Source organism: Coturnix japonica, chromosome Z, assembly GCF_001577835.2.
Source record: "Coturnix japonica isolate 7356 chromosome Z, Coturnix japonica 2.1, whole genome shotgun sequence".
In the NCBI taxonomy this organism is placed as follows: Eukaryota; Metazoa; Chordata; class Aves; order Galliformes; family Phasianidae; genus Coturnix; species Coturnix japonica.
Window position 1 is genome coordinate 49,928,014 of NC_029547.1, and position 14,029 is coordinate 49,942,042.

Sequence of the window (14,029 nt, forward strand, 5' to 3'; positions counted from 1 at the left end):
CTCACCAAGTTCAGCTCCATTTGCGCCTTGGTTTTCCTAATCCTATCTCTACATACACAGACAACAGCCTTGTATTCCTCCCAGGCTACACAACCCTGCTTCCACTTCCTGCGCATTTCCCTTTTCTCTCTCAGTTTAAGCTGCATGTTTTTGAACAGTTGTCTGCCTTCCCTGCTCAGCAACTTCTGCTGGGGGATGGAGAGCTGTTGCACTCTCAAAAGGGTGTCCTTAAAGAGCTGCCAGCTCTGTTCTGTACCCATGCCCTTAAGGACAGTTTCCCAGGGGATCCCACTCAGCAGTTCCTTGAGCAGCCGGAAGTTTGCTCTCCTAAAGCACAGGGTTCTAGCTCTGTTTTTTGCCAGGCCCACATTCTTCAAGATCACAAACTCCACCAAGGGGCTACTATCCCCCTGTCACAGACATACACTGATCTAGATAACTCTGTGACAGGCATGGTCAGTACAGCCCAGGCTGCCTCCAATCTTAACCTCTCAAATGCACTCCTATGCATTGGTAAGCACTGGGTCCATTAAGGCTTCACCTAGGCTTTGTCCCTCTATTACCTGGACCAGGAAGTTATCCTTGACAGACTCCAAGCCTTGTGCTGGCAGCAAAGGGAGCAGTGAAGGCTCTGAAAGTTAATGCTGGCAGCAGAAGCTCTGTTGAACAGAGGCTGAACAGGTCCCCAAACCCTGGCCTCACATCACCAGGAATAACCAAACTGTGACAAACAAAGCCTGCTCCTCCTGCCCCCTGACCAGCCACAGCCTCTTGCTATCACGCCTGTGAAAAGCGTAATCTACAGGAGCTGGCACAAAATAGGCACCACAGGTGGGTGGCCACAGGCACTTCCCCACTCTGACCATGTTGCCTGCTCAGACTGTACAATGGCTCTCCCTGGTCACCCATCCATGACCTCAAATCAACCCCTACATTTTCCTAGCTTCCTGTTCTGGGGGGCAAGACAGGAAAAAGCAGGGAACTGGAGAAAAAGAGCCCTGAAAAAGAGTACAGTGCACTGTCTGGTAAATCACAGTCAGGGAAAGGAGGTACTGCGCACACTAGTGCTTCTAAGACCCTCTCTGATGACCGTGTAGAAGAAAGCACGCCCTTCCACATATCCATAGTAGTGCTGCAAACAAAGAGCAACACTGCGTCAGCAGGGCTGCCCCTCAGGCACAGTGCAATCACTAAGGCAGGCCCGGCAGCATACAGGCTTTGCTGCGGCCCTGGCCCTGCTGCCCCGAATGCTTTTGGAGGCCTGGGGGCCCGGCCTGGGCAAACAGGAGGGGCTGAGATGGCCTTCCCGAGGAGCTTGATGGGGGCCCTGTGTTGTCTTGGTCAGCACTGGTGGCTGCAGCCCTGATCATCCCAACAATGCTGGAAAGCACAGTGGAATGGAGGGCCTGCTCCTCAGGGATTTCCTGCAGCTTTGCTTCGCTCTGGCAGACAGAGTGCCTCCAAGCCTGCTCTTAACGTGAACGAGATCCCGGGGCTGTCAGGGCTGGTACCTGTCAGTCTGTGGAAGGTGGATCAACACAGCTGTCAGCACATGCCTAGGGAACTGGTAGGCCAGCACATCAAGTACTGAGAGGAGTGTCTGCTGAACTGATGTTTTGTTGCTTTTTAAGCGTCTGTAGATGAACCCCATAATCACTGGCACCTGTTGGGAGGACACAAGGAGATTGCTGCTGCCACAGTACTGCAGCCATTTGCCCAGCTGCCAATAATGTTACTGCCCCTCCCACTGTTCTTTGCTGGCTTAAAGTGGCTTCAGGTGCCTGATCTGGGCAGGCAGGGTACAGTAATCCAGCCTCAGACTGCTTACGTGCATCAGCCAGATGCCAGGCTGTCTCAGAACTTCTTTCAGTATAATTTCGGCCCATGCATCGTCCTCATCAACGCAGTCTGCAGTGGTCCTTTCAAGGGCCATGAGGACGATGTCTGTTCTCTGAGGAGGTTGGAGGAGTTTTCCAAATGGCTACGGTAAGAATGGAAAAGTGAGAGAAGACATGTCATGTTGAGTGAAAGAACATGGCCTGGAGGGGAGAACCAGAGTAAATGGAAGGGTGAAGACTCTGGCTTCAGGGCAGATACATGCTGTGGGCTCCCAGCTCTGCCCAAGCTTGTCTTGCAGGGAACCCTGAGCTGCAGGCTGCTCTGGGATGCAGAGAAGGGAAGATAGCCTGGCTGGAAAGGTCCTGGCTCCTTACCTCCTCACAGAAACCGGTGGCCATGAAACCACAAAGCTTCCAGATCTGCTCCATGGCCCTCTCACGCACAGTTTTTCTCTGGGATTTGGTGAAGGGCAGAAGCACCTGTGAGGAGAGGAATTGCCTGGGAGCTGCTGATGCCCCCTCCAGCAGAAGCAGCTCTGCTGAGCTCCCGGCTGGAATCACAGCATCTGTCTAGGCTTCTGCTGAGCTGGTGCCCAGCCCTTCACAGGCCTAGTGCCAGAGGTCCCTTGCAGGTGTCTGCTGCTGCCAGTGTCACTCCTATAAAGAGCGTTCCAGTTCTACCAAAGTGAGCTCTGGGGATAGAGCTCCGCAATAGACAAACCTGCAAGATGTTCTGCAGCTCCTTTCTGCTGGAGGTGCGATGGCTGACCAGCAGCTTCTGCAGCATTTTCTCCATAGCATGCAGAGTCTGAGAAGAGAGAGCAACAGGTTGTGGAAGTCTCTCAGAGAGCCCTCTCACCCCAAGGGAAGTGCTGTGAACCACTCTGACCGCCAAGGAAGGACATCCGCAGATCTATGCACAGCCTGGGGGAGGTGGCACGGCAGCAAAGCTGCTGTGTGCAACACCGGACGTGTAGCCTGGCCCATGGCAAGAATGAGAGGGAAGGGGTGGGAGGAGAAGTGAGGCCAAGACCTGGCCTGCAAGGATCTTTAGTAATCTCTGCACGTGAATAATCCAGAGCCATGGTGACATGCAGAATTGGACTCTATAACCAAAACAAGGTTGGAAAGCAGGTATGTGTTTTTTCAGTACTGGGTACATACAGGGGATCGCTACTCCTATCATGTGCATCAATAGGCAGAAGCATTGGAAAGTTCTAGGGCAAGCATATACGTATTCATCAGATTTCCAAGAAAGTATTAGCATATACATTGTTTTTCTGGGAACTCATTTACACGCTGTCCCTCCTACTGACGCGTGTGAAGTTCCGAGTGGCAGTCTCACTCTGGTGGCCGTTGGCATGATGTCAGAAGTCTTCCTAAGGTTGATGTTCCTTCCTTGACCCAACTCCTTCACTTAAACCATTCAAAACCAGTTTCTTTGACTACCTTTCCCTTATGTTTGCCCAGCTGCATTGTCTTGACTACAGAAATGTCAACATGTCCCGCTGGTCTTTTGATTTTCCCCAAAGCCTAGGAATCTTTCTGTGAAAGGCCCTTATTCACCTGATCCCTGATTTCAATGGGAACTACAGTAGATCACCCAGTACATACATGATTGTAAAGGCAGATGTTCAGGTCCAATTTTGGAGGAAGATAGGAGATGGCTTTGAAGCACATACATGCGAGAGGTATTATTTCATCCTCCGAAATGGCCTTCATTTCACTGCAAATAGAGAGACCCTGATTTTGGTTGCAGTGCTTCGATGCTGAGGCAGGGGTGGAACAAGTTCTCTCCTGGGCAAGGCTCCCTGGAAGAGATGTAGAGCCTGGCTGGGAGGTGCCTTGTCCACAGGACTGGCCTGGAGGATAGTCCTGATGCCTCCCGCTCTTGGGCAAAAGCCGAGACACTGCAGGGAGATTCAGGGCTTCCTGTGACTTCTGGAGAAGCCCAGGGCAGAGGAGAGCTGAGGGCTTCCCTGCCCACATGGGGGATGTCACCAAGCTGAGGTCAGAGCCATCAAAATTCTGCCCCGGCGAAGAGCAGGGAAAGCCAGGGTTGGGCTGGTACCTCAAGGCGGCATCCAAAGCTATAGTACCCAAAGCCCTGAGCTCAAATCCATTTGCAAAGCCAGTCATTCAGCGTGGCCACCCTCCTCCTTTTGTCCAGATCCCAGTCACCAACTGAGAGGACAGAGGAGAACACTACTTGAGCTCCTGATCCTTACAGCTGACTTCCCAGAGCCCTGAAGTCCCTCTTGATCACCCAAGAACTTATTTTGCCTACCTCTTCATTTTCAATGTGGAAAACTAGTATGGGTCACAATCAGAGAACTTAACCAGGCAACTGATGTTCCTAGCAACATCTCTCACCCACACTCCAGGCAGGCAACACACCTCACTGTGGGATGGGTCCGAGTGGCATACTGGATGCTCTGTTCCCCTCAGAGTCCCCTGTCAGTCCCCTGGGATGACAGCCCTTCTTTTTTTCCTGACTGATGCTGTTGCAAAATGGGGAGCAGACTGACAAGCCTTGGGCAGCCTTTCACCAACATCCACATCCCCCAGTTCCTCCAGCTCCAGAGCCCCATGCCTGTTTATGTAAGGGTACCTGGGAAGGTGGGACAGCTGGCAGGGCAGTCTGCTTGTTGCCCCATACAGGGACATGTTTCCATCCCTTGCTGTCTCTGAGGTCACCTTTTCCCACCTGACTGTGAGAGAGCAAACGATCCCCCGCACTGCCTGGGGAGCATCTCCCTCACTTCCTATATGGATGGCAGAGTGCAACTCCACCAATTGATCCCCTTCCCACAATCCCAGATGCTTATCAGCCTTTTGGCTGAGCAGATCATCCACCTGCTCACATCACACACACGTGGTATCCCTGCTGCCCTTCTGTAGCAGCGACCAGGCCAGGCATTCTCTGCAGCCTGAGCCCTGAACTGTGGCGTGGACATTCATGCTTTCAGTCTGAGTCCCCATGTCCCGGACCACAGCTGCACTTCAGTGTGTCAAGAGAGCAATGACCTAAGTGACGTGTTAAGTGCTAAGTGTTAAGCCCTTCCTACATGGCAAGGTACCCTGCCCTGCCTGCTTGCCCTTCCTGATCTGTGCTGGCTGATCCACTCGGAGTTTGCCCCAAAAATCACTTGCTTCACAGCCAGATAACAACCCTTCTTGCTGGGAAGACCCACGAATGGCCGGCTTAAGGATTTCTCCGCGGTAGAACGGCCCACGTGATTCGCACGCCGTGACTCCTCCTTTCCATCTCTTGTGGGCAATGATGCTTCACTGCCCTCCGAGGTTTTTCTAAGCAAGGCGCGTGGACTCTGCGCTGTTGCCCTGGCATCGCCCATGCCTCTTCAGCCGCTTTCACAAGCACTGCTAGGCTGCTCTGTTCTCTCGGGGTTCCCTGGATGAAAGAGCCGACCAAAACTGAAGCTCGCGATCGGTCGCTGCGGTTCTAGGTGTCCCAGCAGCAAACCTTGGTGATCAAGCTGTTGATTCAGTAGGGGTGGGATGGAGGAAACCTGATCTGTTGTGAAACAAGTTGGCAGCACTGTGAGGCAGTGCTAGTGAATGCACCGTTTCAGTGCACAGGTAGCTAATTTTCCAGTAGACTCATATGATAGCAATAAAGCATTAGCTTTGGAATTGTGTGCAAAACTACCTTGGGACTTGGGCAAGGGGGGAAAAAATAACGAAAGAGGCACAGTCTTGTTGTTGTTCATTTTTTATCATTATTTTCAGCATAAACTACAATACAAAATCATACTCTTCATACCAATCAGAAGCCTTTTTGATCGCCGAAGTCGCCTGATTCGGAGCCGTCCCGGACCGATCAGCAGCGACTGACCGCGTGGTTCAAGGGGGATCTCGGGCGGTTCCTTCGAGCAGGGAACCCCCGGCCTGAGGAGAAGCCCGGCAGCTGAGCGGGAGCGGCTACGTGACTGACGTGCCTGACGTGCCGTGGGCGTTGCCTGGCAACGGCGAGAGATTTAAACGTGCACAGGACCCACCAGAGACGGACAGGAGGGGTCAGGGTCCGTGCACCTCGTGTCTTCCTGTTTCAGTGCTGATAAGTCTTCTGCTCCGACATGGGTGCTCCCCGGCGAAAGGCTGCTGCCAGAAATACTGAGGAGGCCCAGACAAGGGTCCCGATCTCTCAGAAACGGGAGGCAGCAACCAAGAGTACTGCAGAGACCCAGACTGAGGTCCTGCACATGCCTGATAGGAAGGCTGCTGCCAAAAAGTCTGAGGAGACTCAGACTGAGCCCCCAACCCGAGATGCTGGTGTGCAGGTCTCTGGCTGTACTGAGTGCCAGAGCCTGGCCCTTTCAGTGCTCAGTGAGGGAGGCAGTGATTGTGTTCGCTGCAACCAGGTTAACTACTTGCTCAGCCTCGTATAAAACTATAAAAGACAATAGTCTTTTATACTATAAAAGAGTGTGAGAAGGAGATAGACTGGTGGTGTCAATCACTCTCAGCCTCATGTTCACAGCACACAGCCAAGGCCCCGCATGGAGCACGTCAGCTTGAGCAAGGGGGAAAAAAAATGACGAAAGAGGCACATTAAAATGAACAACAACAAGACTGTGCCTCTTTCGTCATTTATTATCATTATTTTCAGCATAAACTTCAATACAAAAACAATCATATTTGTATATGTTTTCACAAGCACTTGCAGTTTTTAGCAAAAATCCCCAAACAAAAACATAGTTTTCTATCAAGCCCTTTTCATCAGACTTGGGAGGTTGCCTTGCACAAATCTTTGCATTGCATGCTTTCTGTTTTTACCTATTTTTCAATACAAGTAAAGGAATAAAGAGGACAAAAACTAGGAAGACATCAGATATTTTTTCTTCTTTCTGTCTAATACTAAGTTGATTTGACATCCAGTTTCTTTTCAGGGAATGTTTTTAACCAGCTCCAATTAAACTAGTCTAATCTGTTTTCGTTTAAATTGCTCTGAAATTCTGTTTGAGAACTTTGATGCCTCTAGCTTCTATACAGGCATGTCTAACCTGTGGCACATGACCAGGCACAGCCCACAATGCAGCCACCTTCTCTGCCCCATGCCATCACAGAGGAGGCTCGACCCCTCCAAGTATGCACTTACTGCTCAGCAACAAACACACACCAGTGTCCTATCAAATGCAGTCTTGCCTGAAACAGGGCATGGGGAGGGTGTAGTGCAGTGCTAACATAAGCTATGGCAAATAATTTTAGACATTTTGAAACACTGGCTGAACTCGGTCCTTGGAACACAGAGAAACATGCAACTGTGCTTTCTGTTTTGATACAGGAACTTGAAAATAGGTTTCAAAAGTCATCAATTTATGTTTGCAACTCCATTTGCAGGCAAAACAAGTGCAGATTTTCAAATGGAACGTAGAGTTGCAATCAGACATTCAACTCAAAACTCTGATCCTGTCTCTCTGCTGGACTTTCAGAAGCCCAGTCTTAGCAGAGAAAGGTATGCCTCGCTTTACAATCAGGTGTTGTTCATGTCATCACCTTTTTTGGCACTGTCTACATTTGGGAACAGTTACTGTCAAAAATCTCTGACAAAGACCCTCACTAAGAGTTGCAACGACTGATGAATTAATTTCACAACGTATTCCAATTGTTTTATGACTTTGTTGCTCTCTTCTTTAACATTTAAATATTTTAAAAGATAACTTTTGTTACTTACATACATTATTTCTATTATGTTATGGGGGCTGCTTTGAAAGTAATGCCGCTTAATTTATGATCTTGGCAATATGGTAGCTGTGGTCACCTTCACTGCTGCACATGGTTACGATCACAGTATTAAGGCTGTTGTTCATGTGGTAGTGAAAATGCAGAGCTGAAGGTAGGGACCTCATTGGAAAAAATAAATAAATAAAAAAAAAAATTACTTTGCAGCTGAAAATCCTCTCTACCAAAAAGTTACTGCACTCATTGCATCTGTTGTAGATTCCATGAAAATAAAGAGGAGACATTGCTTTAGGAGCTATCTCAGCCTCCTCTTCCCCAGCCTAAAAAAGCTTTAGTTGCTCCTTATAGGGCATATTTTCCTAGCCATTGACAAGCCTTGCTGCCCTTCTTCAGACCTGCTCCAGCACCTCAACGTCCCTTCTGTACTGAGGTTACGTACTGAACTGAACGCAGTACTTCAGGTGGGACCTCATCAGTGCCAAGAACAGGGGCATCATTACTTCCTGAGTCTTGCTCACCAACCATTCTAATAGGCACCTCGGCACACCACTGGCTCATATTCAGCCAACAGTATACCAAGATCCCTTTTCATCAGACAGCTTTCCTGCCACTCCTTCGCAAGCCTGGAATGATGTATGCCAGTTTAAGACTTTATCTTCTTCAGTGGGAATGCATGCTGCTGCTGACTGTTCAGCTCTCCAATGCACCTGTATCCTCATGAAAGGCCTTTAGCCCTTCTGGGGAATCGGTAGCACCTCCCCATTTTGTACTGGGAGCAAGAATTCTGAGGATACGCTCTTGCATCTAGACCAATCCTCTGATTTCCGTCCATTCTCGATGCTTCAATCCACCAGGAGACAGCCAAAGGAACAGCTTCATAACGGAAGCATTAATCAGTCATCCTCGTGAGGAAAGAGGGAATGGCCACAGCCGGCAACACAGTTCTACAAGCCTGTCCCATCCTGATTTTGCCTGCCGCTGTGATTGTATCAGCTCCAGGACTGTCAGAGTTGCCAAAGAATGGACCACTGGATGGGTGTCATGTTCCAAAGGAAGGAGGACTGCAACAGAAGGAAACAAAACAGGGTTGAAACCCACCAACCCCTTCAGACCATGCCAGCCCCACCCATCACTTTTCCAGGCCAGGAGGAGCGCCTGAAACTAAGGGATTACCTGGAAGGCACTGCTCAGGATACTTCCATCTGCCCCAAGGATGTTCCTCTGTCTCTGCAGCATTTCCTTTGAGCAGGGAAAAACACAGCTGCACACTGCTCAGGCTCTGTCCCCTGCCCTCAGCCCCATCACACATGGCACTGTTCTCACTCACCACTGTAGGTTTTCTTCCAGTTTCCCTGACATCGGTCACAGTGGAGCCTCACCAGCCCTAGATACAGAGCTCACGTCAGATCCCCACTACCCAGCACGCTCCCAGGAGCACAGTCCAGCCAGCCCAGCTGCTTGCAGTCCTGCATCCCAGGCAGGGATGGTGCCTGACTGAGGACCTGAGCAAGGCACCGATGAGGGCTACTGCCATGGGCAGAGAGTACCTGCAGGCTGCAGGGCTATGCCTTGCTGCCAAGGACGGGGCTCAAAGAGGGACCCAGGGGATGAGCTCACCAATGAATGAGAGCGCCTCTTGTCGCAGAGAAGCCTGAGAATCCTTCAGGTGCAGCACGCTCTGCCCACAGGTATTTTTGCACCCTCCTCCTGTCCTGTTGTAGCTGGAGACACAAAGGCATGGGGCTTGCCCTTGCTTCCCAGATACAGGTGCGGCCCCACTGCCAGAGTCCCTTTCTCATCAAAGGGGTGGGGATTGCGGAGTTGTCCTCACCAAGCACTCCATGATCCCCAGTGTATTCCTCTTCATGGCCTGGTGCTCGATCTCCTGCCAGTTCAGGAACTTTGCACAAAGCAACAAGGGCTTCCCTAGCAGCCTACAGAGCAAAAGATGTTGGGAGGTGGCACCATAGACACACATCCCAGGACCTGGAATACCTGCTGCCCTCACCCTCCATTTCTCAGACCACCCCCTGAAAGTGTAAGGCACACTCTCCTGCCTGCATACTGGCTGGTCTGAAATTCATACCTGTGCAACGCTCGAGCTCTCATCGCTGTTTCGAAAGAGCAGAGGGATCAGGCCCCAGTGTACTTTCTTCTTCATTTTTCCCTTTTGCCACCACACCACAGCCTCTATCACATCTTTGAAGAGGAGGATGGAAGACTCCCGTACTTCATCTGACACCTGAAGGAGGAATAAAGGGGGACCTCAGCAACACTCTCTTGTTTGCCCAAGGTGAGCGCAAGAGAAGATGTGGCTGAAGCAAAGTGAGATGCTCAGTCACATTCTGCATAAATGTGCTGTGAATTTCATGCTAATCAACACCACAGGTTTCCAGCACTCAGTGCCTGTGCCTCAGACTGCTCCCGCCAGCCACACTACCCACGTCAAAGAAGAGCTCCACAAGCACCTGGAAAGGAGACAGGGCTGCCCTTCGCAGTGCCTCCAGGGCACAGGCTGCCTGCTTAGCCTCCACCTCTCTGCTGCCACACCTGGGAGAATGCCTGGTGCTGACAGTAAAGGGGCCACTGGAGAACCTGAAAGTAACCCTTGCAGCAGGTGCTTTCGCTGTGATTCAAGGCGTGCCCCGCAACACAGTGCGCCCTCACATCAACACAAGAATACACGACCAAGCTGCCAGGGACAAGGCCTGATGGGCTACAGAGCCCAGAAGAAATCCCACGATAGCCCAGAGGAGCAAAGAGAGAAGAGCGCATTCCCAGCCGAGCACCCCATCCGGAGATCTCAGTCTCCCACTGCAGACTTACGTGATTAAAAGATGCAGGAGCTTGTCAGCCAGCTCCAGAGCGATGTGACGCAATGCCATCTTCCCCAGATGATTCATCACGTTCCTGAAGATACTCAGTGCATTACGAGTGATGTGAACGTTGCCAAACTGCAGGGCATCTATGACATCTGGCAACAGGGCCCGCATTTCTCTTGCCTGTACAAAACACAGATTCCTTTTCATCAAGAGGGCAATGACCCTCCCTGCCTAAAAGCTCTGATTTCACAGTGCCAGCCACACGCCTTGCTCCCTGGCAGCAGGAGCTCCATAGGAATGGAAGCATCTGAGCGGGTGGTGCCCATGGGTGCACTGATACAGACATGAGGAGATGGGTGAAGGAGAGCAGAAGAGCAAAGGACTCCACGTCCCAGGTTAGCCACCCCCTGTCCCAAACAGGCCCCCAAGTAATCCATCTGGCAAGTTGCCAGGGAGCCATCAGGACCCACCATGGCCATCATTCAGATTCTTGAGTCTCAGGCAAGGTCAAGGCACAACACTGCCCACTGCTCTAGCACAAGGATGCCCAACAGGGTTTTTGTTTGACTAGGTCCTGCTCACCATCTCAGCTCTCTCTGACAGAAGGACAAGGCCTCTGAGCCCCCAGCCAGAGCAGTGGCAAGCTTTTAATCTTCAGAAACGTCTGGAAGAGGTCTGCGTTACACAACTCTTGCAGGATCCTTCAGTGGGCTGCATCACTGAAACGAACACAGCAGTGAGAGCCAGACAGAGGCAGCAGGACTCCCCGGGGCACCCTGCAGCTTCTTGCTTCTTTCACAGCTCTGGCCAGGCACTGGGGCCACACAGCCCTGCCCCCCCCCCCCTTGGGGCACACCTGTGGCAACAGTGCCTTTGGAGGGCTTTCACAGTCTCTCTCTGCAGCAGGCCCCAGCACTACACCAGATGACTTTTTGGCCTGCTACTCCTGCCCCTCTGGCCAGCCACAGCCTCTTGCCCTTATGCGTCTGAGGAGCGAATGACCAGCGGGCTGGCACAAAAATGGTACCTGGCATGGGCGGCCACAGGCACTTCAGCCATGGCCCTGACACTTCCCCTGCCCTTCCCCAGCTTTATTGTCTGGGGGGCAAGGCATGGCAAGGTAGGGAACTGAGGAAAGATAGCCCTCTCCTCCATAGCAGGAGAGCGAGGTGCCCTGTGTAGTAACTCACAGTCAGGCCAAGGAGACCAAGATCCACTGTGGTGATGCTGAAGAGGTCCACGCACACAGCTCTGCTGGTATCAACTGAAGAACACTGCGCAGCTCTTTGAAGACCCTCTCTGAAGTTCCTGCTGGGCAAGGATGCTCTCTTCCACATGTTCAGAGTAGTGCTGCAAATGAAGAGCATGCTCTGTCAGTAGGGCTACCCGAGCCACAGCACCACGGCTTGGGAAGGCCTGGCAGGCCACAGGCCATTATCCAGCCCTGGCTCTGCCACCGCACTCGGACATCACTCCTAGAAATCGGGCATCACATGCGAGCTCGCGCCTATAAAACGGCCCCACTCAGGCGTCTGCTTAGGCCGGGCCCTGACGGCGCTAAACCTTGGCAGAATCTGCGAACAGCGGCACAGTGGAATGAGGGCACTTGCTCCGTAGGCCGGCGGCGAGCTTTAGCTTCGGGTTCTGTGCAGCACACAACGATCCTCCGACGACACACTCCCTACAATGAAAAGACACTAGCAAGGGAATTTCCAGGATTGCGTACCCGTGTCACGTTGGGAAAGGGTGGGTCACACCACACACTCATCCAGCGTACTCTCTGGGAAATCTGGCTGGATACCGCATATTTATTCAGCCACATGAGAAGAGAGTCTGCTTGAGATGAATGACACTTCATCACACCGCAAGGGCGGACGGCGTTCCATCCATGGCTTACTCTTGCCTCTCTAATGGTCTTTAGTGCGAATGATGCACCTAAGAAATCGTATCTGCGCACCTCGTTGGGAAGAACACAGGGAGACAACATTGGAGCTGCCACTGTACTAACGAGCCAGTGATGGTCCACTAGCTGAACAGTGACATCACTGCTCCCTCCATTTGTTTCTATGCTGGCTTAAAATGGATCAGATACCCAAGAGCTGTGGAGAGCAGGCCACATCATCAGCAGTGCTAATGAGGTGGTTCAGAGGGCATACTCTGCACAAAGGTGTGTTGTGTTCATGCAAAGCAATGCAACAGGTTTCAATCATGGGGTGCCTGTGTCTCAGAGTGCTCCCCAGACACCCAACCTGGTCAAAGCTGAGCTCCCATTCAGACAAGGAGGAAACAGGTCTGGCCTTCAGCGGTGCCTCTGGGGAACAAAGCTGCCTGCATAGTCTCCAAATCCCTGCTGAGGCACACCTGGGGAGAATGCCTGGTGCTGGCAGCAAAGAGAGCAGTGGAGGCTCTGAAAGTTAATGTTTGGCAGCAGATGCTTTGTTGTACAGAGGCTGAACAGGTCCCCAAACCCTGGCCTCAACATCAACCAGGAATAACCAAACTGTGACAAACAAAAGCCTGCCTCCAAACCGATGCCCCTGACCAGCCACAGCCTCTTGCTCTCACGCCTGTGAAAAGCATTAACCTGCAGAAGCAGGATCTGGCACAAAAGTGGCACCACACGTGGGTGGCCACAGGTAATTCCCTCTCAGCCCTGCAGACTTCTCAAACCTGGACAGAGGCAACGGTTCTCCCTGGTCACACATCCGTGACCTCAAATCAAAGCCGCCTAACATTTCTCCTAGCTTCCTGTTCTGGGGCGCAAGAACCAGGAAAAAGCAAGGGAACTGGTGAAAAAGACCCCTGACAGAAAGCAGAGTGCAATGTCTGGTAACTCACAGTCAGGCGAAGGAGGTCCAACTCTGCTGTGTGGATCCCACAGAAAAAGCCCCTCTTGAGTGCCAAGAATAGTGCTTCTAAGAACCTCTCTGATGACTGTGTAGAAGAAGCAAACGCCCTTCCACATATCCATAGTAGTGCTGACAAAGAGCCAACACTCGCGTCACAGGGATACCTCCTCAGGCATCAGTGCAAATCACTAAGGCAAAGGCGCCGCAAGCATACAGGCTTTGCTGCCGGCCCTGCCCTGCTGCCCCGTAATGCTTTTGGAGGCCTGAGGGCCCGGCCCTGGGCAAAACAGGAGGGGCTGAGATGGCCTTCCCGAGGAGCTTGATGGGGGCCCTGTGTTGTCTTGGTCAGCAGTGGCTGCTGCGGCCCTGATCATCCCACCAGTGCTGGAAAGCACAGTGGAATGGAGGGCCTGCTCCTCAGGGATTCTCCTGCAGCTTTGCTTTGCTTCTGGCAGGACACAGAGTGCCCTCCAAGCCTGCTCTTAATGTGAACGAGATCCCGGGGCTGTCAAGGATGGTACCTGTCACACTGTGGAAGGTGGGTCAACACACTCATCAGCGTATCTCTGGGAAACTGGCTGGCCAGCATTTTCAGCAATGAGAAGGAGGTACTGCTCTGAAACGCGTCGCTGAGATGATGCACACCTTCCTCTCAGGTTTCTATGGATGGAACTAAGAATCTCTGGCACCTGTTGGGAAGACACAGGGAGAACATTGCTGCAACTGTACTACAGTCAGTTTGCCCACTGACAATCAAAGGTAATTCCCTCTCCAAGCCCTGCGACTGCTCAGCCTACACGGAGGCTAATGGCTCCTC

The 14,029-nt window shown here is 51.8% G+C and overlaps 1 protein-coding gene and 1 long non-coding RNA gene across 3 annotated transcripts in view; both read right to left on the reverse strand.

The window, feature by feature from the left end:
• Nucleotides 1-362: 362 nt before the first annotated feature.
• The window catches only part of LOC107306452, an 18,072-nt gene continuing 4,405 nt past the window's right edge, over nucleotides 363-14,029 (reverse strand). For both annotated transcript variants that reach the window (XM_032441432.1, XM_015849645.2), the window contains 5 exons: nucleotides 2,560-2,646; nucleotides 2,214-2,318; nucleotides 1,829-1,981; nucleotides 1,512-1,663; nucleotides 363-1,132 (listed from right to left, as the gene is read on the reverse strand). In XM_032441432.1, coding sequence (XP_032297323.1) covers nucleotides 940-1,132; nucleotides 1,512-1,663; nucleotides 1,829-1,981; nucleotides 2,214-2,318; nucleotides 2,560-2,646 — 690 coding nt within the window. In that variant the 3' untranslated portion in view covers nucleotides 363-939. The remainder of the gene's footprint in view (nucleotides 1,133-1,511; nucleotides 1,664-1,828; nucleotides 1,982-2,213; nucleotides 2,319-2,559; nucleotides 2,647-14,029) is intronic.
• On the reverse strand, nucleotides 6,452-10,166 carry LOC107306453. Its single transcript, XR_001552123.2, has 6 exons — nucleotides 9,628-10,166; nucleotides 9,373-9,475; nucleotides 9,159-9,262; nucleotides 8,869-8,925; nucleotides 8,715-8,780; nucleotides 6,452-8,602 (listed from the first exon to the last, which is right to left on the reverse strand). It is a non-coding gene; the product is annotated as an uncharacterized LOC107306453 (long non-coding RNA).